The sequence below is a fragment of the Syngnathus floridae genome, chromosome 15 (genome assembly GCF_059516105.1).
Source record: "Syngnathus floridae isolate MCC-2025c chromosome 15, RoL_Sflo_1.0, whole genome shotgun sequence".
In the NCBI taxonomy this organism is placed as follows: Eukaryota; Metazoa; Chordata; class Actinopteri; order Syngnathiformes; family Syngnathidae; genus Syngnathus; species Syngnathus floridae.
The window spans coordinates 4,163,630-4,184,310 of NC_142427.1; the positions used below are offsets into that span (position 1 = coordinate 4,163,630).

Here is a 20,681-nt window from a genome sequence, read left to right on the forward strand (position 1 = left end):
CAGTTTTGAACGTTTTTGTTAAACAAGAAAAAAATCCCACAAATTACTCATTTATACAAAAGTGGACAAACATTTTATTTAACATTTTGTTTTGGGGGGGTGGACTGATTTTTCACTGAAAATTCGTTTATGATGTAAACTACTTCAATATTGAATGAGCAAACCTAAAACCAACAGTTTCATAATGATTAAAACTTGAATGCTGTTTGAGGTAAATCTATTATAGTTATACACCACCGTTCAAAAGTTTGGGGTCACCCAAACAATTTTGTGTTCTCCATGAAAAGTCACACTTATTCACCACCAAACGTTGTGAAATGAATAGAAAATAGAGTCAAGACATTGACAAGGTTAGAAATAATGATTTGTATTTGAAATAAGATTTTTTTTACATCAAACTTTGCTTTCGTCAAAGAATCCTCCATTTGCAGCAATTACGGCATTGAAGACCTTTGGTATTCTAGCTGTTAATTTGTTGAGGTAATCTGGAGAAATTGCACCCCACGCTTCCAGAAGCAGCTCCCACAAGTTGGATTGGTTGGATGGGCACTTCTTGCGTACCATACGGTCAAGCTGCTCCCACAACAGCTCAATGGGGTTCAGATCTGGTGACTGCGCTGGCCACTCCATTACCGATAGAATACCAGCTGCCTGCTTCTGCTCTAAATAGTTCTCGCACAATTTGGAGGTGTGTTTGGGGTCATTGTCCTGTTGTAGGATGAAATTGGCTCCAATCAAGCGCTGTCCACTGGGTATGGCATGGCGTTGCAAAATGGAGTGATAGCCTTCCTTATTCAGAATCCCTTTTACCCTGTACAAATCTCCCACCTTACCAGCACCAAAGCAACCCCAGACCATCACATTACCTCCTCCATGCTTAACAGATGGCGTCAGGCATTAATTTAACAACTTAATTTAAAATTGTAAAAAAAATCTTATTTCAAATACAAATCATTATTTCTAACCTTGTCAATGTCTTGACTCTATTTTCTATTCATTTCACAACGTTTGGTGGTGAATAAGTGTGACTTTTCATGGAAAACACAAAATTGTTTGGGTGACCCCAAACTTTTGAACGGTAGTGTACATTAAATTAAGGGGGTTGAACCTTGAGACGATGAGCTATGTTCAGTACAGCCCGCAATTCTACTGAGAAAAAAAAAGGAACATTTTACATATTAATATAAAATACGGTAAAATTGTGCATCACAATTTATTTTCTTGTATGGCCCAGTTTAGCCCTCCACCTTACAAATTGCCTTTCTTCGGTGCACAATGTTGCTGCCTCGTGTGCAAACATGAGACAGAGAAGGGAAACAAAGGTGAAATTCCCAAAGAAGTATTTGGGCCTCGTTGGTGCTGGTTTCCTCCCCCACAGCTTCATTTGATTTTGGTCATGGCCAGGGCTCTTCTCTCTGTGTTCTGGAACAAGGCTCGGATTAAACTCCTCACCTCCATGCTCGTGAACTCCAATGCCAAAGGGCCTTTAGCGTCTGCCCACCTGAGGAAAGGAATCACACAAAGATTGCGGTGAGCCACAGTCAGAGAATTTTTCCACAAGGTGTGCTGCGCTTTCATGACTGGTTTGTTGAGCTTCCTCAAGTCGTTACCTGTCGACAATCTCCTGGAGGTTGGCACACAGTACAACGACCAACTCCTTGAAAGCGCTCCACTTTTTCGCATAAAGGGGGATCTCCTCCTGATATTTCTTGTTCTTGTGCTCGTCAGTCAGTGGTACAAAGACCAACGGGCCCTCCTTGATGACCATCTTGCACAGGATGTGCAAATGCTCACCGTCCTTTGAAGAGATATCCTGGAGCCGGAGAAAAATTGCACAATTTTTCCACTCGGCTCTCAAATGGTTTACAGCCTGTCAAATGTGCATTTTTTGGCAATAATATGCCTATACCAGCATAATGTCCAAGTAGTGGCCGAACCAACAACTGACCTCTAGCATCATGATCTTGGCAATCATTTCCGCGATGGTGGTGTTGAGGAGGTTGCCCATGGCTTTGCAGTAGATGCCGACCGGCAGGACGTCCTGCCACACGGTTCCCAACTGCTTTAGCTGATGGATCACCTGCAAACAAGTGGGTGGACAGCGTGTGGTCACGCCGGCGAGAGGCCTGACAAAGTCTTGAAGCCGGCAAAAGTTGGCCTACCTGCCTTACAGCCTTGCTGGCTGCCGCGTAGTTGTCGGTGTCATCCAGGTTGCAGAAGTTTCGAGCGGTGGAGAGCCGCTCCAGCAGCTCTGCCCTCTGGATGTTCAGCTGCGTAAGAAAGCACTGAGCGCCTGGAGAACACGGAAAGTGGCCGTTAGAGCGCAGGTGGGCAAAGGCCACGTTTGATTTTAAAACGAACAGAAGCAGCTCATTTGAGCTCGAGCTTTGTGATTAGTGAACTACAAAAGACGGACTTTCCTCGCTCTCGTCACTAAAACAAGTAGCGGTTACATCAGGGGAAGTGGTTGCCACAATTTTTGAGTGGACTACCTCAGGGAAGTGTTTTACGGCCATCACTTTTCTATTTAACTCTAGTCGCAAAAAAAACAATCTCGCAAGCCATCAGTTACCTCCGACATCCACTCTGGTAACAAAGCGAGATACATGTTTAAGTGGAGCTCGGCATCTGGTTGAAACGCCAAGACAGTGGTACCTAATTTCCTAAATGCTGGCACCATGTCGACAAAAGTGGTTACGCCCTGGCTGAGGGGCTGCGGCAAGTGCCGTCTAAAATGGTGACCCAGGGTGAGGAGGTGGTGGGCCAGGTACATGCAGTTGTTATGCTGAATGGCGGCCAGGTGAGGGAACTTGAGAAGGTTCTCCCTGGGAAAAAGAAAATAGCAGAGTTGTGCGATAGAGACCAAAATGTAGACCCCGATACAGGATCATTTCACATGCCAATATGGTCATTTTCCCTTGAAATGACATTCAATTAATGGACATTTTCGGATAATTTTACTTCAAAAAATCCTCAACATATACAATCCAACGTTATCTCGCACAATAGACGTCTTCTAATCATACAGTATTCTGCCATGTACATCATCATATTCATAATTGTACAACTCCTAAAGGTGATTCCTTTTGGGCGAAATGTGTGGTGTGAGCAATCAAACTTACTTGTGATATGTGGGCACAACATCATGGAAGAGCTGGAAGATGTTTCGGACAGTGAAGAAAAGTTGGGACGCACTGTGGAGGAACAAAACAAGGGACACTGGTACCTTTTGAATTGCAAACATTTGGAATTGAAACGGCACAAGGAGAAGAGAACGTTGTCGTGGGACGGAGGGGCGGGCACCATTGCGTGGAGCTTCCAACAGCCTCGCCCAGCGTGTCAACAGCCAGCAGCATCAGCTGCTGCACCGACTCGCTGATGCAACATGGCGGCAGGCGCACTGACAGTCGACTGGCGTTCTCCAGAGTGCTGGCGCCCTCCTCGCTCGGGGCTTCCCTCTTCACTTGCGGCAACGAGTCTGGAACGGGCAGCTCAGCGAGACGTGGCTCGGACTCTGCTGTGATCTTTGAGGAAAAATGAAACACGTTCGTGCATCCAAGTATACATACGTCTTTTGGCTCCAAAGGAAGTCTTGTCTACCTACGGTGACCTCAATCGTTCCTCAATAGAGCTAGGCTAGGCTTCGCGGAACCCGGTGCGAGGACATCAGATTTCCCACCTTGACGGTGTTGTGCATTTTGGCCGTCATGAGTTGACGTGCTGCCACCATGACATCCTTGCACTTCTTGCTGGCAAAGTGGCAGTTGACGTCTCTGGCATATTTGAGCAGATCTGTCGACTCATCCTGCAGAAACTCCATCTCCTTCAGAGCCTTCTCAAACTCCTCCGTCTCCTTGATAACCTGCTGTCACAAACATGGGCGGGTCTCGCAACGTGTTGCCGGCTTGCTCCGCCAAGACAGTCGTGTGCGTACAATATTGTATTTTTCCAGCTGGCTGCTGTCGGTAGGGATGGAGTAGAGCAGGCAGTCGTGGATGATGCAGCGCGAAAGCTCCTCCCAAATCAGCTTCCCCAAGATAGTCGACGGTTTCTGATCACCTATCGTCATGTCTGGCGATAAACAAAAGAGGTTGAGCAAAAGAGCACGTTCAGATGTGGCTCTGGATTGGTCAAGCTCGACTGCGAGCCGTGCCGGTTCTTCCTGAGCGTGGCTTACCAAGTAGGTTGGAGTAAAGGGTCCTGAGCACCAGGAGCAACTTGCAGTAGACCTGCGATGGTGTGCTGCGCTCCTCGTGAGAGTCCTGCAGTCGCTCGAAGGTCAGGATGATGCCCTTTCCTCGCTGCTCGGACACCAACACCGACAGGGACGGGTGCAGCACCGCTGGCTTCAACATGTTCTTCAAAAGCACCTGACCTGGAAGGCAGAACGGCAGCGCTGGGCCGCAGGCTCCCATCTTGGAGATCAGGATGGCAAATCAAGCAGTCCACTTTGTCTTTGTCTTTCATTGTCTTGTGGGCACTTTATTTCAGCTGTGCTTGTTGTTAAAGTGTGCGTGTTAAGGTGAGCGTGTTGGATACACAGATTAGTATTAGCTTCTGATAACATCTCTAACTGGAGACCACCAGCTCAGTGGCCTAGTGGTAGAGTGTCCGCCCTGAAACTGGAAGGTTGTGGGTTCAAACCCTGGCCGGGTCATACCAAAGACTATAAAAATGGGACCTATTGCCTCCCTGCTTGGCACTCAGCATTAAGGGTTGGAATTGGGGGGTTAGATCACCAAATGATTCCCGGGCGCGGCACCGCTGCTGCCCACTGCTCTCTTCGGGGATGGGTTAAATGCAGAGACAAATTTCACCGCACCCAGTTGTGTGTGTGACAATCATTGGGACTTTAACTTTAACACTTGTGTTGCTTGACAAGAAGCCAAATACCAAGATATAGAGTGCCAAGTTAGCTTTCTATGCTATCATGCTCAATGGAATTTCTTTGGGATGCAAACTGGTGGATGACCTTTGAGGTATAAAGTACGTCAAAGAGAGGGCGAGTGGACGTGTTGTTGTTGACTCTTACTGAAGAGTTTGATCTTGTGCTGAAGGTCTCCCTGGATGGCCAACGCTCGCAGCAGAGCAGGGGGTTCCGGTCGTTCATCCTCTTCGCAAGGAAGACATAAGCACAGCTCCACCTTCGGGAAGAAGTCCACGCCTGCGGGGTCTGTTGGTACAAGTTGTATTTCATCCCTACGGACGTTCAGTGCTTCGAGCACCGCCCCCTGGCCATCATTCGGGATTCACGGAACCGTGGTTATGGTCGGAACATTCATTTCAAGTGCTCTATAAATAATGTTGAGTCGTCGTGCGCTAAATAACGACGCATCATATGTGTTTGCATTTCTTTCTCACCCTTTAAGGGGGGCAAGTTCCAGATGACGAGGCGCTTCCATTCATCCCCGAGATGATACACCAGGTTTTCCCTCTGCACTGTCAACTCTGAGCTGAGCGCGCTAATCAGCGAGAGCTCCGTCGCCTTCCAGCTTTTGAGAGACTCCACGCTCGTCTTCGCCTGGGAGGAACGCGAATGGAGTTGACGGGTGATTCTCATGTGGCAGGCAATCTTGCATTGCGCAAATGCACTTAATTGAGTGAAAAGTGTCTTGAGTTTAATGTCAGTATTACATACCCTTTGCAGCTGGAGAGCAGCATCAACATACTGCTTCTTCTGAAGGCCTTTGTTGAATTCCTCCATTGCGTTGTCAAACTGAGTGACGGAGACATTACGAGAGACAGTAATGAGTGGGTTGTGCTCAATTGTGGGCCGGTGGCCGGTCCGTTTTCTCTCGTGCTTGTTCTCATTCTCATTGTGTGCGAGATGGCGTCCCTCCCAGCTAACTGGGTGGAAAACTGGCTGCACCCTGGGACTACGAATGGCCTCAATGACAGTGAGTCGCGGCCCGGTTGTGTTAGCCTTTAGTCATCGTAGGCAATCAACAATATCGACGTGTTTTACGTGATGCGTATTTTTCAAGGTGAATGCCTCCATCACTACGTAAGCTACTTTCACTACCAGAAGCAGTGTGCTTTGTCTTTCAGATTTGTGTTGGAGTCATATGTTTAGGAATACTCTACTAAATGTTGTTACGTACGTATTTCAGGTGTCCTAGCATGGTGATGATGATTGTGTTTTTCTCCAGCTGCTGCTTCAACTTGGTATACTCAGCCACAGATGCATGGAGATTTTGTTGAACCTGTTTTTAACAACAGTGACAATGTTGCAGTCTTTTTTCATTCCTTTAACCCCGTTTTATACATACCTCTGTCTCAATAAATCTTTTGAGGGTGTCCATCTCTTTGGAGACATTGTCAACCTGCACCATTAGGTCCTCAGACGCATGTAGACTTGGCAAGAAGTCAATATATCGACTGTTTAACATACCACATATTTCCACCTGGAAAATGGCGAAGAGAAAAAAAACAATGTGATAAAATAACACCAAAATCCTTTAGGCACATCTTACTCTTGTTTATCGTGATGTCGGTTGTGTCGCTGGGTCCAAATATATTGGTACCGTTTGAATCTATCTAAAGCAGGGGTGTCAGACTCATTTTTTTCGCGGGCTGCATTGTAGTCATAGCTTCTTTCGGAGGGCCATTATGACTGTCAACCCAAATAAATGTGCGAGCACCTCATATTATATACAGTAAAAGCTACAAAACAAACTGACAAATAACCCGTTGTCAAATCAGACGAGTAAAAACTGGTCAAATATTAAAAAAAATTAAAAGTGAAGACAATTTGCAATTCTCGTAATGACACACGAATTTGATGCACAATTTGTCTTCGCGGGCCACATAAAATTATGTGGCGGGCCATATCTGGCCTTGAGTCTGATCTAAAGCATTCTGCAAAAACAAACAAACAAGCAAACAAACAAAAAAATATATATGTATATATATATCATCTAAGGCAGTGGTTCTTAACCTGGGTTCGATCGAACCCTAGGGGTTCGGTTAGTCGGTCTCAGGGGTTTGACAGAGCCCCCACTGAGGAGGTCCGAACAAACCTGTTTTATCGTGTAGCTTCTGATTTGCCAGTATGTTATTTGTTGCGAGTTCATGCATTGTGTTGGTTTTGTTCTTTGAACAAGGTGATGTTCATGCACAGCTCATTTTGTGCATTAGTAAAAAAAACATCTATGTCTTGAATTTAAAAAAAATAAATTTTCACTAACGAGGGGTTCGGTGAAGGCGCATATGAAACTAGTGGGGTTCGGTACCTCCAACAAGGTTAAGAACCACTGATCTAAGGTCACGTTTAAGAAAGCTTCATATGGGAAACTTAAGCGTGAACTAAACATTTGAATTGGATAAACAGCTTTGTGTGCGTGTACAGTTCCCATGGCACGATCTGCACCAGTCATTATCAACACGTAACGTATGACATTTTTCACTGGGTTTATCCTCATCGGAGCAATGATTGTAGAAATTAATGATGTTCATAATGCGAACGTTGAAGAAGAAACAGTTTAATGTAACGGCACCATGTAAATTGGACAAAGTAAACAGACTTCAAATTCTTCTAAGCAAATAACATTAGCTCATCGTTGTGCAAGAAAATATTACATATATAATGGGTACGTCACAATATTTATAGCCAGACAGGGCGACGTTAAAACTTTCAGAAACTTAGCATCACGTAGCTAATGCTAGGCTAGCGTGGCGCTTTACCTTCGTATCCTCTATCTTGCGCGACATTTTGCTGATTTTACCAGACAGGTCCTCTTTCTCTAGTTTTCCAGAGCTGGCGAGGACTTCGGCGACAAACGATGCCATTCTGTAGTGTAAGGTTATGTGGTTATTTTTCTACGGTTTTTTTTTTCTATCACCAAACCCATGACAGGTCAGCTAAGCGCGCGCAAGGCGTTTGGATTGGCCACGCGGCGAGGCAAAAGCCCCGCCCTTTCCTTCTTCTTCGTTTTGTTTTTCATCCAATAAGTGGCGGTGTTGATTCTGACGTGAGTTTAGGCAAAACGGAAGGTTTCTCGTCTCTATGGATACATCTGTCTGGTTCCGTGCGCATTTACCATTGCCGTTTATCTTCTTTTTTTTTATTTGTTCGCCATCATTTTTGAAGGGAAACCGAGCTATTTAGCTGAATTACAGAGCCAAATTGTAGGAAAAAAATCACACAGTTATGTCGTTTGTCTACTAATTAAGCAAATTTGAATAGCAAGATGGTGCTAATGTTTACCCGCTAGTAAGCAATCCGTCATGTCTGAATGGTGCAACAGTGACACCGGAGAGGCTGTCTACCGGTCTTTGGATGCCATAAAAAACCTACGGATAAGGTTAGTATTGGTTTGAAAAGTGTAGTTTGCTTTTGTGGCTTGTATTATTCAGATCAGCGGCAGCATGTTGGCCTACTACTCAGATACATTTAGGGACCTTGGGGTGAAGTTTCACGATGTTTATTCAATGGTTTAGAGAAGGTCAAATTAAGCTTACCTGTAAAAAGCAGTAATGCATTTTAGGTTCACATATGTATGTCCAATTAAAGGGTATCCTTAAAGAGGGTGACCACCACAGCGACTCTTTCCCAACAACTCCAGCGGCAAGTTCTGTCCCAGCAGGATGCAGGAGTCATTGAACTGGTGCCGCTCACATCGCAAGCCCAGCCTGGTGAGAGAACTCGAATGGTGTGCATGGTGGCCACAGAATTCCACAAAGGGTCAATTTCCTGACATGTTGTTTCTGTGACCAGGCGATAACGCAGAAGACATCGTCGTTGGCTGGCAGGAGAAGCTTTTCAGTCAGGTACTGTAAGAACTCCCTTCACGACAGCTCAGTGGTTATTGAGTGTCTCTGACAAACGTGATTGCCTGCAGTATGAAATGGAGCTGTTCCAAAACGAGGCTGCGTGTCAGAGCCCACTGGACCGGCAGTACCACAAAGAGGTCACAGCCCTGACTCAGACCAAGGGCCGGCAAAACCGCAGAATTTTCACCTACACCGATTATGATCGCTACACCAACTGTCAGCCGCTGCAGCAGCTGGTGGGAGGTCAAATACTCTATAGAGTGCTCTTAGACTCTTAAAAATACTTTTTTTCCTCTCACATTGAAAGCAGCAAGGCAGCCATTTGCTCAACACCACCAAGACCAAACCCACTTTCCTTGCCGAAAGGATGTCCACCGTGCGGCAACGAAGGCAGGACAGGCGAACCACGTAGGTGTGAACCGTGAAGCGTCGCCAAGAACGTGACTCCGGCGCAAAGGTTATGTTGTTGTTTTCTCGCAGGGATGCCAGTTTCCCCAAATCCAATATCATCAACTGGGAGCCCAGCGATGAGTTCAAGAGGAACAGCCATGAGGTGAACAGTGTCATGCAGACAATGCACGTCATGGGAGATCTGGGTCCTCCTGGAAGGTAAGACCGGCCCCCGTCAATCAGCTGGGACCGAGTGTCATTTCCGCTACGTTGCTTTGTAAGTCAGAACTGATTCATGCTCTCTTTGTGTATTCTTCGCTCAGGTTGGGTCTGAAGGAGAACGAATTTTTGCTGTTGACCGTAAAAACAGATGGCAACGGGACCATTGTCGTGAAACCCGACTTCAACGAGGGCAAAGAGCCCTACAGGCAAGTTTACCCAAGACGCGTCAAGCGTACCATGCTACATTTACAGTTCAAATGCGTGTTTGCAGGATAGCAACTGCCGGGAGCAACAAAGAAATCTGGCATCTCACCATCGAGAACGCGTCGGCAAGCATGAAATCGGAGGAGAAGGAACGAGAGCAGCGCTTGTACCGAGATGTGCGTAGCCATTTTGGGGGCCGTGAGGTGACTTCAAATGACGCGGCTGCGTGAGATGTTTGATGACTCACTTTGCTCCTTTTGACTATGTAGCTGCGTTCCAGGCGCACCGAGTTTCCAAATAGCCTCGTTGGACAGGACTTTGAAATGGTAAGTAATTTGCCTTTTTTTTCTTTTGCCAACAATGTGATAAATTTGTATGATCTAAAGATATCCAACGTTATGAGGCGCAGTGAAGGAAGAAGAGCAGAGCATTTGCTGCTCGGAAAAAAAGTGCTCCAGTCCATTGGGCTCAATCTGTTGAACGACAATGTCGGCCATGAACGCTTCTGACATTGAATGTTGTTGTCTCGTAGCCTCCTCCGGGTGTTCTGCGCTACTTCCTGAACGGCGAGATAGGTAAGGAAGCCTCAACTCAGTGTTGACTCTTGCTATGTGTGTGCGAGGACAATGAAGATAGTATGTCTGGTGTGTCCAGTCTCCGCCGAGGGCTTTGAGTATGATCATTTGTATGTCCACTTCATAACGGAGCTGCCAAACAGTAAGTGGCCATCGCTTTTCGCACCGGTATCTCGACACAAGGCCTCGAAAATAACTGCGCTGGTCTCGCGAGCTAGACTGGTCCAGCTCGCCGACGCAGTCCCACTCAGGAGTCACTCACGCCTCTCGGACCAAATCACTGGGGAAGGTTGGAATGTTCGCCGGTCGACGGATTTGGGCGCAGTAGTGTTGACGTTTCCGTGACTTGTGCCAACAGGACAACGTGGCGTACCTCTGCTACCCTTTCACCTTGGAGGCTTTCTGCACAAGCGAGGAAGAGCACGAGGGTTAGCGCCACGGCACATTAGCACCGCCGACATTTCATGATGAAGCAATTCCTTGCCATTTGCTGTCGTTGCAGAATCCGGACCCCGGTGGCCAGTGTTGTATTTCAAGGTTCTCTCACTGGACTCCTGGTGGCGATATCGAACCGAAGGCTATGGCTACCTGCTCTTTCCCTCTACGCCCGGTATGTCACTGCCAAACGTGACAGCTCGATAGGGAGGCAGACAGCTGACAAAGTTATATTAGATTGATCAAAGTAGTATCCCATCTATTGCCTCTCCTCGTCCTTCTTCCGGCGGCTTTACTGGCAGGTGGCAAAGCCGTTCAACACTGCCGGCAACCCACGTCCTATTAAAAGTTGCGTGTGAATGTTGCCACGGTGGCAGCGACGAGCCCGTCGCCAAAAACTCGTGTACGCCGCGTTCAAGTTTGTGTAATTTGTAGGACTGCACACGTTGACGCGTCACACGTGGAGACCCCTTCAGACGGGCACGGCCTCGGCCCTGAGGCGCTTCTTTATCGGGGGTTCCCCGGAACTGGAGGACCTGAGCTACGTGAGGGTACCAGGCCATTTTAAGGTAAACCCCAAAATGTCTGCACAAACCAGGACCAGGTGTGCGTGTCTTAACGTCATTTGTTTCCTTTTCTGATGGCAGGGCGACAGGCTCAGTCGCTTTGGATTTTGTACACAAACCTCGGGGAGTGTGACTTTTCGTTTTCACTGCATTCAGCAGTCGAGGTAATTGCTTAGCTTACAGATTTGTAATGGAAACTTGTCTTTATCGGTTTGCCACATCGCTCTGTCACACCCTCTAGGGATTTTGCCAATTCCACTGCAGCAAGGAGAAGGTGGCAGAACACTTTTGACCAGGCCCAAGGATTTCATCACCGTGATACTCTATTAAGCACCATGGGTAAGCCGAAGACTCTTCTCAGTGGAACTGGACTAATATGTTATCACAATCTATGACATTTTGATGATGTGGCTGCTTTTTGACTCTGCCAGAGGCGTTTCAACGGGCCAGAAGGAAAATGCAAGAAGTTAGAGAAAGTCTTCCTGTGGACTTCATCGCCTCTGTCTCTCAAATCCAAATATGATCGACTGAGGAGTGAATATTATTTGCCATTCAAAAGTAAGATAGGGCTGTGATGTTAAACTGAGAAAGTCATACAATACAGGACTGTATGTGTTGCAATGTTAACATTTTTGTTCTGTTTTTGGATGTGTAAAATTTGACAAAGGATGATTAAAAAACATTTTACTTTATGTTGGTTGGTATTTCATTTTGGGCTCAGCCTTGTTTGGATTTTTAGAGGTATTTCACATTCCATTGGATAGGTTATTGGAATGAAAAATTGTGTTTCTAATATTTATAGTTCATTATGGACTTGATGAATTTATTCATTTCAGAGTAGGAAATAAATCTATATGGCAAAACAAACATAAGCCACAATGGGGCAAAATATCTGCTACTACATCAGGCGGCCTAAGGATGGGGCAAAATGAGCTGCTTGGCAGGGAACGAAAGGGGACATTTTTATTTTGAATGTTTTTGACATTCACCTAAGTGAAATCAATGTCCAATAACTACAAGAGACACGGACTGGACCGAGTCAACGTTGTGCTTGCACACATTGTTTGCTGCTTGGTGGGCTTGCATGGGGGAAAGAGCGAGCGAGACGCGGCGAGTGTCAACGTGTGTGTGTTTCACTTTGTGTGATATGGGCCATTGACTGTTTTTGCATAGCTCGAGAACTGAGGTTTTTTTTTTCCTACAGGATATGTGCGCTTCCATTCAGTGCACTGATTGTGTTTCTGAAATTGTGCATACATTTATTGCTCAATGGAGGGCACAGCTATTCATTGGACAAACATGAGAAAATTCTTTTGTGTTGTGGTGCAAGCATTGATAAGGCCATGTACTGTATGAAACACACACAAACACGTCACCACTTCAACAATGCCATGTCCATTATTGCTTTGCTATGGGGTTGAATTCTAGATCGTGTCGTGAGGGATGCCGCAAGGATGACCTTGAATGTGTCCTTGTTTGAAAAATGAGACTGCATCCCCGCTGTGTATTTTACACCAGCAGATATTGTAGCAAATGGCCTCACACAAATGACCTTTTGTTTGATAAGAAGCAACGGGCAAGCTTTAAGCAATGCTCACGTAACGTTTTTGCTTTTGAGGATGAACGGAGGTCACCTGACTCGAGATGAAAAGGAGCCAGGATGCATATTAGCTAGAACTTCTGCTACCTAACTGATATCTCAAGGCAACCCCCATACAACATTATTCCAAAGATTCTACAACAATCAATGAAATATTCTCACTTTCTAAAGTTGATAAAGTGAATGAACGGCATTTGTTTGTGTTGCTTCCCCATACCTTTACTTTTTTATGAGAAGCGGCATGCGTGTGACGATTGGCACAAGGTTATGTGGTTAATGCACATTCGAGTTGTCATGGACTCTTAAGTGGTTTTTAATCAGCAATTATTAGCAAATGGAGTGGCTGTGCGGGCGCCGGTGAGCGAGTGCCCATCAATGTCACGTCAATTTGCACGGCGGCCTCCGCATTAGAGGTGCATTCTGGGAGGCAGCCGCCACCTGAGTGTCTCATCACACACGCACGCACGCTCGCTCGCTCGCTCGCTCGCTCACTCACTCGCTCACTCACTCACTCACTCACTCACTCACACAAGCAAGCAGCCATGGACTCCATTACACAGCCCTGTCAAAAAAAAATTCCGCTGCCGATGAGGAACAACCATTACAGGCCTGGGAGGAGAAATAATTTTGATTGATTCACATAAAATCAAGTCGAATGAACGTTACTCAGTATATATAGGAATTCTTACGATGGCGTCTTTCCCAGTCATTTTTAAGGTATAAATGCAGCGTGATTATTTAGGATGACGTCCCGTCATTTTCACCGATACCTGTAATTGCCATTTAAGCATTGGCATCTCTACGCAGCTTATAATTACCTTTAATAAATGCTGAGCCACGTGTGTCTTGCAATCATGAATATGCATAGCCATAGCGTCCGAAGCATACCTTTGACACACTTGGGGTGTGGAAAGGGGGGCGGACCGTCTCTTCATGACACCTCTGCTGAACTGCGTCGCCCTGGAGAAAATTCAAAATTGCTTGCTCACATTTAAATAAAAAAAAAAGAAGCAAATAAATGACTTAAAAATAGAGTCGTCTAATTTTGCACTTGTTGGGCCAGGAGGCAATCCAGAGACTGACTATTTGCAAACAAGCAATCAAACAGTCAATTTGACACATTGTGTCCCTTTTAAAACCGTTGTAGACAACTTTGTAGCATCCAGCTTACCACTTTTAATTGGCCCTTAATTAAAAGCAGCCAGAGCGTAAAGGTCAACCAGCTAGGATGGCCAAAGAATACACTGTTCCTGACAGCGCATGTTATTGATTCCATTCTGATTTTAATAATTGCACATTAATGTCTTCAGATGGCAGGAAAGCACTATTTTGGTCGAAGTATAACTCCTTAGCTCACTTTAGCATAGTTCCTTGACATAGGCCCCGAGCTGAAGGGGCCCCCCCGAGAAACAGCGGACAGGGCAACATGTCAAGGATCACCCTCATGAGACCCCTTATTAGCTCATACTGTCTGCTGGTTTGTAGGGGGACTAGGAGAGACGGCTAATACTGGACCATATCAATGACTTAACTGTAACCAAGTGTGTGTGTGTGTGTGGGAGGATGTTCCTTCTGGCCTCCAGGGGGTCTAGAAATGCCTCCGCTTGGCTGATCGATCAGCTTGTCAGGATGACTGATGGCGTTAGCATATTGCACATCTTTAAAAGTGATATATTGCATCTACATGAGAGGGAATGTAATGTGAATAATGATGATAAACTTTGAATTGGAATGACTCAATTTCAACCTTTATTAACTTCAACTCATGTGTGCGGCCTCGCGTTGATTCATCCTCTTATTTCGTCTACAGCTATTTCGTCAGTGAACCTTAGCTGATATTGATGCTCGCCCGCAATGCTGCTGATGAGAAAAACAACCAGCGGTTGATTGGCTTCTTTTCCTGAGTGCATACCTAGCACCGAGTAAGTCCGCTAGGGGGAAGCAGAACTACGCAGCATCACTCATTTGCGTTTTAAAGCAGTTTGGGACTGCGCTCACAATAACTTTTATTAATATTACGCCTTTCAACGCTATTTAATTCTGTGAATAGACGTAATGTGTATGAGTGATTCAGTGTGGTTTCAAACATTAATTCTAACTTAAAAAAATATCCGTAGCAAATTTACAGGAGCTATTTAAAACAAAACAAAACAAAACGAAAAGTAATATAACAATTCAGTTTATTGTATTTATTTTCCAGACAGACATCAATTTTTGGACCACATTAGAGGATGGAAACCTTTCACAGACATTTTTTTGTCAATATTATTATTTGAAAATACAAATATAAAATTAGACTTTCCACATTTGATATGTGAGAGACCCCCATCCATCCATCCATCCATCCATCCATCCATCCATCCATCCATCCATCCATCCATCCATCCATCCATCCATCCATCCATCCATCCATCCATCCATCCATCCATCCATCCATCCATCCATCCATCCATCCATCCATCCATCCATCCATCCATCCATCCATCCACCCAATCCATCCATCCATCCATCCATCCATCCATCCATCCATCCATCCATCCATCCATCCATCCATCCATCCATCCATCCATCCATCCATCCATCCATCCATCCATCCATCCATCCATCCATCCATCCATCCATCCATCCATCCATCCATCCATCCATCCATCATTATTTTCCATATATTTTACAATGGGGCTTTAGCAAGCCTATATGGTAACCTGAAAGATGCTTTCAGATCAGGTCAGTCGGGTCTGTCTGTCCGTCTCTCGCCATAAAAAGTCGGTTAACGGAATAAAAAAACAAAAAAAGGGGGGGCAAGTGTTAGGAATGGCTCAAGAGCAATGCAAAAAAACATCCCATGTCCTACAATGCATCTGGGATGGTCTCCAACTATGGCATGATGACTGAATGGGACGGTCCTATATATTCTATTGCATGGGAGGTGGTGATGCCTTCAATTGGAAATTGACTAACTGCTTTTCTTTTCTGCCACCTTGAAAGCTTCCGTGTTGAGTGTGAATAAATGTGTTAATAAGTCCCAAAAAGAAGACAAATAACATTGTGGTCACTGTGACAGCCCACTCTTATATAAGATAGCTTAGAAATCAGGATGGCTTTGTCAAGCTTTTTCTGGGATGGCAATGATGGAGAACATTCAAGAGCGAAATTGAGTGGACACGTAGCTGCTGCTGCGTGTCCAGCAGACAAGATGACAGAAAAGTTAGCACTAAGTGAAGTGTGGCCATTGCCTAGCACTTGCCTCGAGATTCAAGTTTCAATGGATACGGTAGTACACAAACGTCAACACCTTCCAGGTGGACCTTTTTTTTTTTAAATCTCTCTTTTTTGATTTTTTTTTTCTTAAACCAAGTCCCCATCCCCTCCCCCTGAACGGAGAAGCTAAGTCGACTAAAATGAGTAACATTCATCAGCTGCAAAGCGCTGTCAGTTTGCGATCAAATGAAATGAGAGCCACACAGCCATGCTACCTTAAAGTCCAAGCTACTGCATCACAACACTACAGAGGCCATTGGTGGCAAAGAAAGTTCAAGTTTTTGTTCTGTTCAGGTGGCTTCGTTCTTACGTGGTGGTAATAATATTTCTTTTCAAAGCAAAACTATTTGGCGATATATAAACTAAGGCGAAGGAACACTTTTTTTTTTACCCTGTTGGATAGAAGGTGAAATAGCACAGAGGTGTTAAGTCTTGATTTTGTTCGTTATTACAATCGCTCTATCTCTTTTTTAAATGAATGTTTCACATGCTTAAAGTTAACATGAATGCTTGTGATAGCATCAATTCTGGTAGGAAAACACCATCTCCTTCATTGTCTCTATCATGGGAAAAAAAAAACTGAGTAGTAACGGTTGAGTGGTTAAATACTCGGGCCTATGTTTCCATTCTATTCCAATTAATTCATTTGAAATGAAATCTTTGCATGAATCAGCCTTGACGTAACATACAAAGTAGAAATGACTGACTACCATTTGAATGTCTACACGATGATAGCAGGTGACCCTCTGGCAAAGCAAAGCAAAGAATACACGTTTTGCATATCTAGCGTTAGCATTTAAGGTAGTATGGCACACCCCTTTAAAAAACATTCAAGGGTGGGATATCCAAATAATGCCTTGCGTACACTTCCACCTCCCAGCAAGTGTTTCTCTCTATCCGCGTCCATCCACGAGAGCTTTGGTTCGCTGAAACCACGTGAAAGATGACGCCAACAGAAGAAAGAGTAGAAGAACTAAAAGGTCCAAGTGTGAAGAGTAACATGGTCGTCGAGAGAAAGGTCTCATGTATATCTTGACTGGTCCTACGTCTACCACAGTCACTACATCTATCATCTTACTGAGTTCTATAGAGAACATCTACTTGTACTTAGAGGAGGAGGCCGAGGAAGGGAACAGGAGGGAGGAGAGGTAGAGCGGAGGGAGAACAACAATGAAGCACTAGACTGGGAGCAAAGACAGCACTGCGTTCACAAGTTATTTCTTTACACACTCATGAAATACATGAATGAGGAACAAAAGATCTTCCGAGGATGGAAAGAGAGAAAAAACAATGGATGCACAGTACATTTTAATAGTATAGTACAATTATTATTCATATAGAAACCACAACAAAATTGAACTAGAAATCAGCAAAGAAGCATCTTTGTTTTCTTTGTTCTTTTTTTTTTTTTTTGGTCGTTTTGTATTTTCTTTTACATTGTGAACATTACAATTTTTTTCCTCCTTTAAATTATTACTTGATCACAACTCCATCCCATTGACTTTAAAAGTATCCAGCATATTTCTTAACCTGGTTGTTTGGAAATGCAACATCGACAAAATAAAAACATTACACAATCATTATGGAGCAGAATGCACACCTTCCGCTCTGCCGGATGACCTTGAAATAGCTGACGACACTCCCGGAGCGCAACATTATTATTATTATTATTATCATCGAAATGTTTATGGTTTGATAGTGAATAATTCAGTGTGTGACCCAGAATAAATATGTTCAGATGAGTCATGGGTCCAATAAAAGCAAAGCAAAGGTCAAACATGTCAACTATTTAGCGAGCTGTTAAGTCACCTGGCAATTCAAAGGGGTGTGTCTATTTCAGAATACACGAATCCAAGAATCCTTCATGCTAATTCCAAAGCACAGGGCCGCCTTTTCAAAAGCCAACATGTACATGTGCAAATAGGAAATGGCCTGTACTTCACTACTCACAGTGCAATGATTTCGTCTTCTTGCTCGCTCTCCTTTTCTTTTTTTTTTCTTTAAATATATTTATTTAAGTCATTCAGTGTTTTCATTTACGTGACAATAAATTAAACCTGCCTGGAAATCCACAACAGAATTCACAAGGCTGAGGTATGGTACCAAAATCCTTTCCTAATTCATTCCAAAAAACTAAAAACGAAGCGGGCTCGTTCGCGGGGCCCATACATTATTCCCAAAAGAATTTGGGAAGGAGCAGGATGATACAAACAAGAAAAAACTGAGAAGAGTACAAAAGTGTCCGCATATGCACAAAATGCAATCTAAAAGTACAGTGTGCTTTGGATTCAAATCTTTTTTTTCTTCTTCCTCTCCTCATCTTAACACCTTAACAAAAGATACCAATTCGGATCTTTTTTTGTTGTATTTCTTCTTTTTTTTTAAATTTCATAAAACTTGACTGACTGAACATACCACTTGTATTTTTGCTGGTTTGACACTTTGTAAAACAATTCAGCTTTGACTATTTACAGAGAACAACAAGTGTGTGTTGATCTCAGGGTTGTCACCGTCTTTCAGCAGGGAAAAAAGTATTCTTATCATAATAATAATAATAACAATCAGTGTTTACAGCTTTTTCTTCTATTCACACGCTATAACATGTTCTTTGACACACCATCACAAAAATATGCTATTCTCTCACTGAGTTGGTTATATGCAGTGACTGGAATAATATGTACAGCTACATTTCTTTTTCGCAAGTTTGAATTCACAATGTTGTTATATGAAATTTGTTATAGCATATATATATATATATATGTATTTATATAATATTTATATATTTCTAAACAACAAAAACAACACTTATAAAAAAAGGACCATAAAAATATTGGAGTCCTCTTTGTATTGCCCAAAAACAGGTCATCATGGTTAACAATGAGACATCACAAGAAACAAAAGCGCTACTAAGATTTATTACTTTGATACCCTCGTATCCGATTTGCGCAGAAATTGATTTTTTTAAAATCTAGTAAAAATTTGCACAGCGACTCTTGTTTATGTGTGTGTGTGTGTGTGTGTGTGTGTGTGTGTGTGAGTTGAGCCTGAATGTTTCATTTCTCCTTCAGGCTACCAAAGATGAAGACATTACAAGTGGATTTTTTTTTTTTTTTTTAACGCCACGTCGCCCGCACTTTCAAAAGCAGAAAAAGAGAACAGAAAATGACACAAAAGTCGTGTGGAACTAAACTGCCAGAGCAACCCAAGCAAAAGAAAGAGGCGGGTGAAAGAGATGTGAAACTTCAAACCAAACCAGGCGCTGACGTTTGGAATATAGTACAGCAGTTGTTCTTTTTCGGAGATGACTGAACAGTTTCTTTTCTTCGTTATATGGTTACCACTTGTTTGCTCGTTTAGCCTGTCCGCTGTGTCTCAGTAGCGCCACCTGCACACAAAGCCAATTAGAAACTTGGTCCCGTCTTTCCTAGGCCGCCAGACAAAATCTGCTGGAGAAAGGAGAGCACGGCGAGAGCGGCAGTCAATATGGTGCCGACGCGTGATGAAGAAAAAGGCATGGAAGCAAATTGAATGACCATGCTGACAGTCTACAGGCCTTCATGCAGGATGACGTGTGTACATGCAGCAATTACGATACTTAAGCAGACATTAATTGTACGTAGTTTGAAGATTGCTTATTAGTCTATTTTGGTGATGGAAGGCCAAGGTGAGATGAAGGCTCTGTCGTTGAAAAGCAGAGCTGAGATTCAAAAACTGCTTACAAAAATGCTCACAATGGGATGAAGAAAGTAAGCTGGCAGAGCTGCAGTGCAGTGTGAGTGTCTGACTCATGAAGCCACACGGTCAACCTCTAACAAAAAACAAAATAAAACAAAACAAAATAATAAAATAAAATATTAAAAAAGAATACTTTCTTTTGAGATACTATATGTTTTATATTGTAGATTTAGTCAATTTAAATGCAGTGAAATGTAAACTAAAACCAGGCTGAAACAATTTAGGTGACTCAAGTCAAAACATTTTTGGTAAACTTGGTCTCAAAATGAAAACGGCTTCAAAGTGAACTGAAGTGTACAACTTGGTGCCATTGTGGCCGCTGAGTCATGCTCAGGCTTGACTTGCAGTTCTGCTCTGTGGAAGACGACTGATGCGATGGATGTGTAGTGTGGAGAAGACTGATAAAATGCACAGGAAATAAAATGCAATACCTCTGATTAGATGGCAAGCAGGCCACCTGTTCAATGGTATCCATTTGTAAAAGCTGTCGCAATCAAGGGGCCCTAAAAATGTACAGTTAGTGTGCTGGTCAGTATGCATTTCAAGGAAACAAAAGTGAGTCATTTGAGACCTTCAAGTTTTCATACTATACTATATTATTATGCTTATGATATTGGTGGAAGTAGATACTCTCTCAAATCAAGCACATTCCAATAACACCATCTCATACATTACGTAAAGATACTACTCGTCGATACAAAAACACACACGACAAATGATTGGATATGAGTGCGTGGCGAGATCATAAACATTCCAAAATGGCTCGGCTAATCAGGCTAGCGTCAGAGTGGCAGCTGACAGGTTGGTGGAAATCACAAGCAAAGAAAGAAGCGTCCCTTTCAGCTGTGATTAGCTGCTGTTATCGCCTCAATCAGCTAATTGCGTTCTAATTGTCTTGCATATAAAAACTGTTAAAATCATTAC

At 43.8% G+C, this 20,681-nt stretch overlaps 3 protein-coding genes across 18 annotated transcripts in view; 1 reads left to right on the forward strand and 2 right to left on the reverse strand.

Annotated features, from left to right (window-relative positions):
* Nucleotides 1–50: 50 nt before the first annotated feature.
* On the reverse strand, nucleotides 51–7,907 carry zw10 (zw10 kinetochore protein). Of its 2 annotated transcripts, none has more exons than XM_088398295.1 (16): nucleotides 7,684–7,907; nucleotides 6,270–6,404; nucleotides 6,102–6,203; nucleotides 5,639–5,716; nucleotides 5,362–5,521; nucleotides 5,033–5,173; nucleotides 4,178–4,375; nucleotides 3,935–4,071; nucleotides 3,680–3,862; nucleotides 3,304–3,524; nucleotides 3,123–3,194; nucleotides 2,656–2,825; nucleotides 2,163–2,293; nucleotides 1,949–2,080; nucleotides 1,611–1,813; nucleotides 51–1,501 (listed from the first exon to the last, which is right to left on the reverse strand). In XM_088398295.1, the coding sequence occupies exons 1-16, from the start codon at nucleotides 7,786–7,788 to the stop codon at nucleotides 1,381–1,383; spliced, it is 2,289 nt and encodes a 762-aa protein (XP_088254421.1). In that variant the 5' UTR covers nucleotides 7,789–7,907; the 3' UTR covers nucleotides 51–1,380. The 2 variants fall into 2 exon arrangements, with proteins under 2 accessions (XP_088254421.1, XP_088254419.1); XM_088398293.1 differs by having other exon boundaries at nucleotides 3,680–3,865.
* A 53-nt stretch (nucleotides 7,908–7,960) lies between these two features.
* On the forward strand, nucleotides 7,961–11,856 carry mks1 (MKS transition zone complex subunit 1). Of its 4 annotated transcripts, none has more exons than XM_088398296.1 (18): nucleotides 7,961–8,303; nucleotides 8,513–8,634; nucleotides 8,717–8,769; nucleotides 8,841–9,008; nucleotides 9,080–9,180; nucleotides 9,253–9,381; nucleotides 9,486–9,590; nucleotides 9,656–9,764; nucleotides 9,858–9,914; nucleotides 10,121–10,163; nucleotides 10,225–10,305; nucleotides 10,382–10,452; nucleotides 10,522–10,591; nucleotides 10,666–10,773; nucleotides 11,034–11,167; nucleotides 11,246–11,328; nucleotides 11,406–11,503; nucleotides 11,596–11,856. In XM_088398296.1, the coding sequence occupies exons 1-18, from the start codon at nucleotides 8,227–8,229 to the stop codon at nucleotides 11,685–11,687; spliced, it is 1,701 nt and encodes a 566-aa protein (XP_088254422.1). In that variant the 5' UTR covers nucleotides 7,961–8,226; the 3' UTR covers nucleotides 11,688–11,856. The 4 variants fall into 4 exon arrangements, with proteins under 4 accessions (XP_088254422.1, XP_088254424.1, XP_088254423.1 ...); XM_088398298.1 differs by having other exon boundaries at nucleotides 10,243–10,305; XM_088398297.1 differs by having other exon boundaries at nucleotides 9,083–9,180.
* A 245-nt stretch (nucleotides 11,857–12,101) lies between these two features.
* LOC148385953 (RNA-binding protein Musashi homolog 2) overlaps nucleotides 12,102–20,681 on the reverse strand; it is a 202,373-nt gene continuing 193,793 nt past the window's right edge. For 4 of the 12 annotated variants that reach the window (XM_088399659.1, XM_088399653.1, XM_088399658.1 and 1 more), the window contains 2 exons: nucleotides 13,653–13,724; nucleotides 12,102–13,326 (listed from right to left, as the gene is read on the reverse strand). In XM_088399659.1, the coding sequence (XP_088255785.1) occupies nucleotides 13,285–13,326; nucleotides 13,653–13,724 (114 nt within the window). In that variant the 3' untranslated portion in view covers nucleotides 12,102–13,284. Of the gene's footprint in view, nucleotides 13,327–13,462; nucleotides 13,535–13,652; nucleotides 13,725–16,575; nucleotides 19,469–19,753; nucleotides 19,831–20,188; nucleotides 20,261–20,681 lie in introns of those variants that run through there. The other 8 variants (XM_088399663.1, XM_088399657.1, XM_088399661.1 and 5 more) reach the window with 5 other exon arrangements.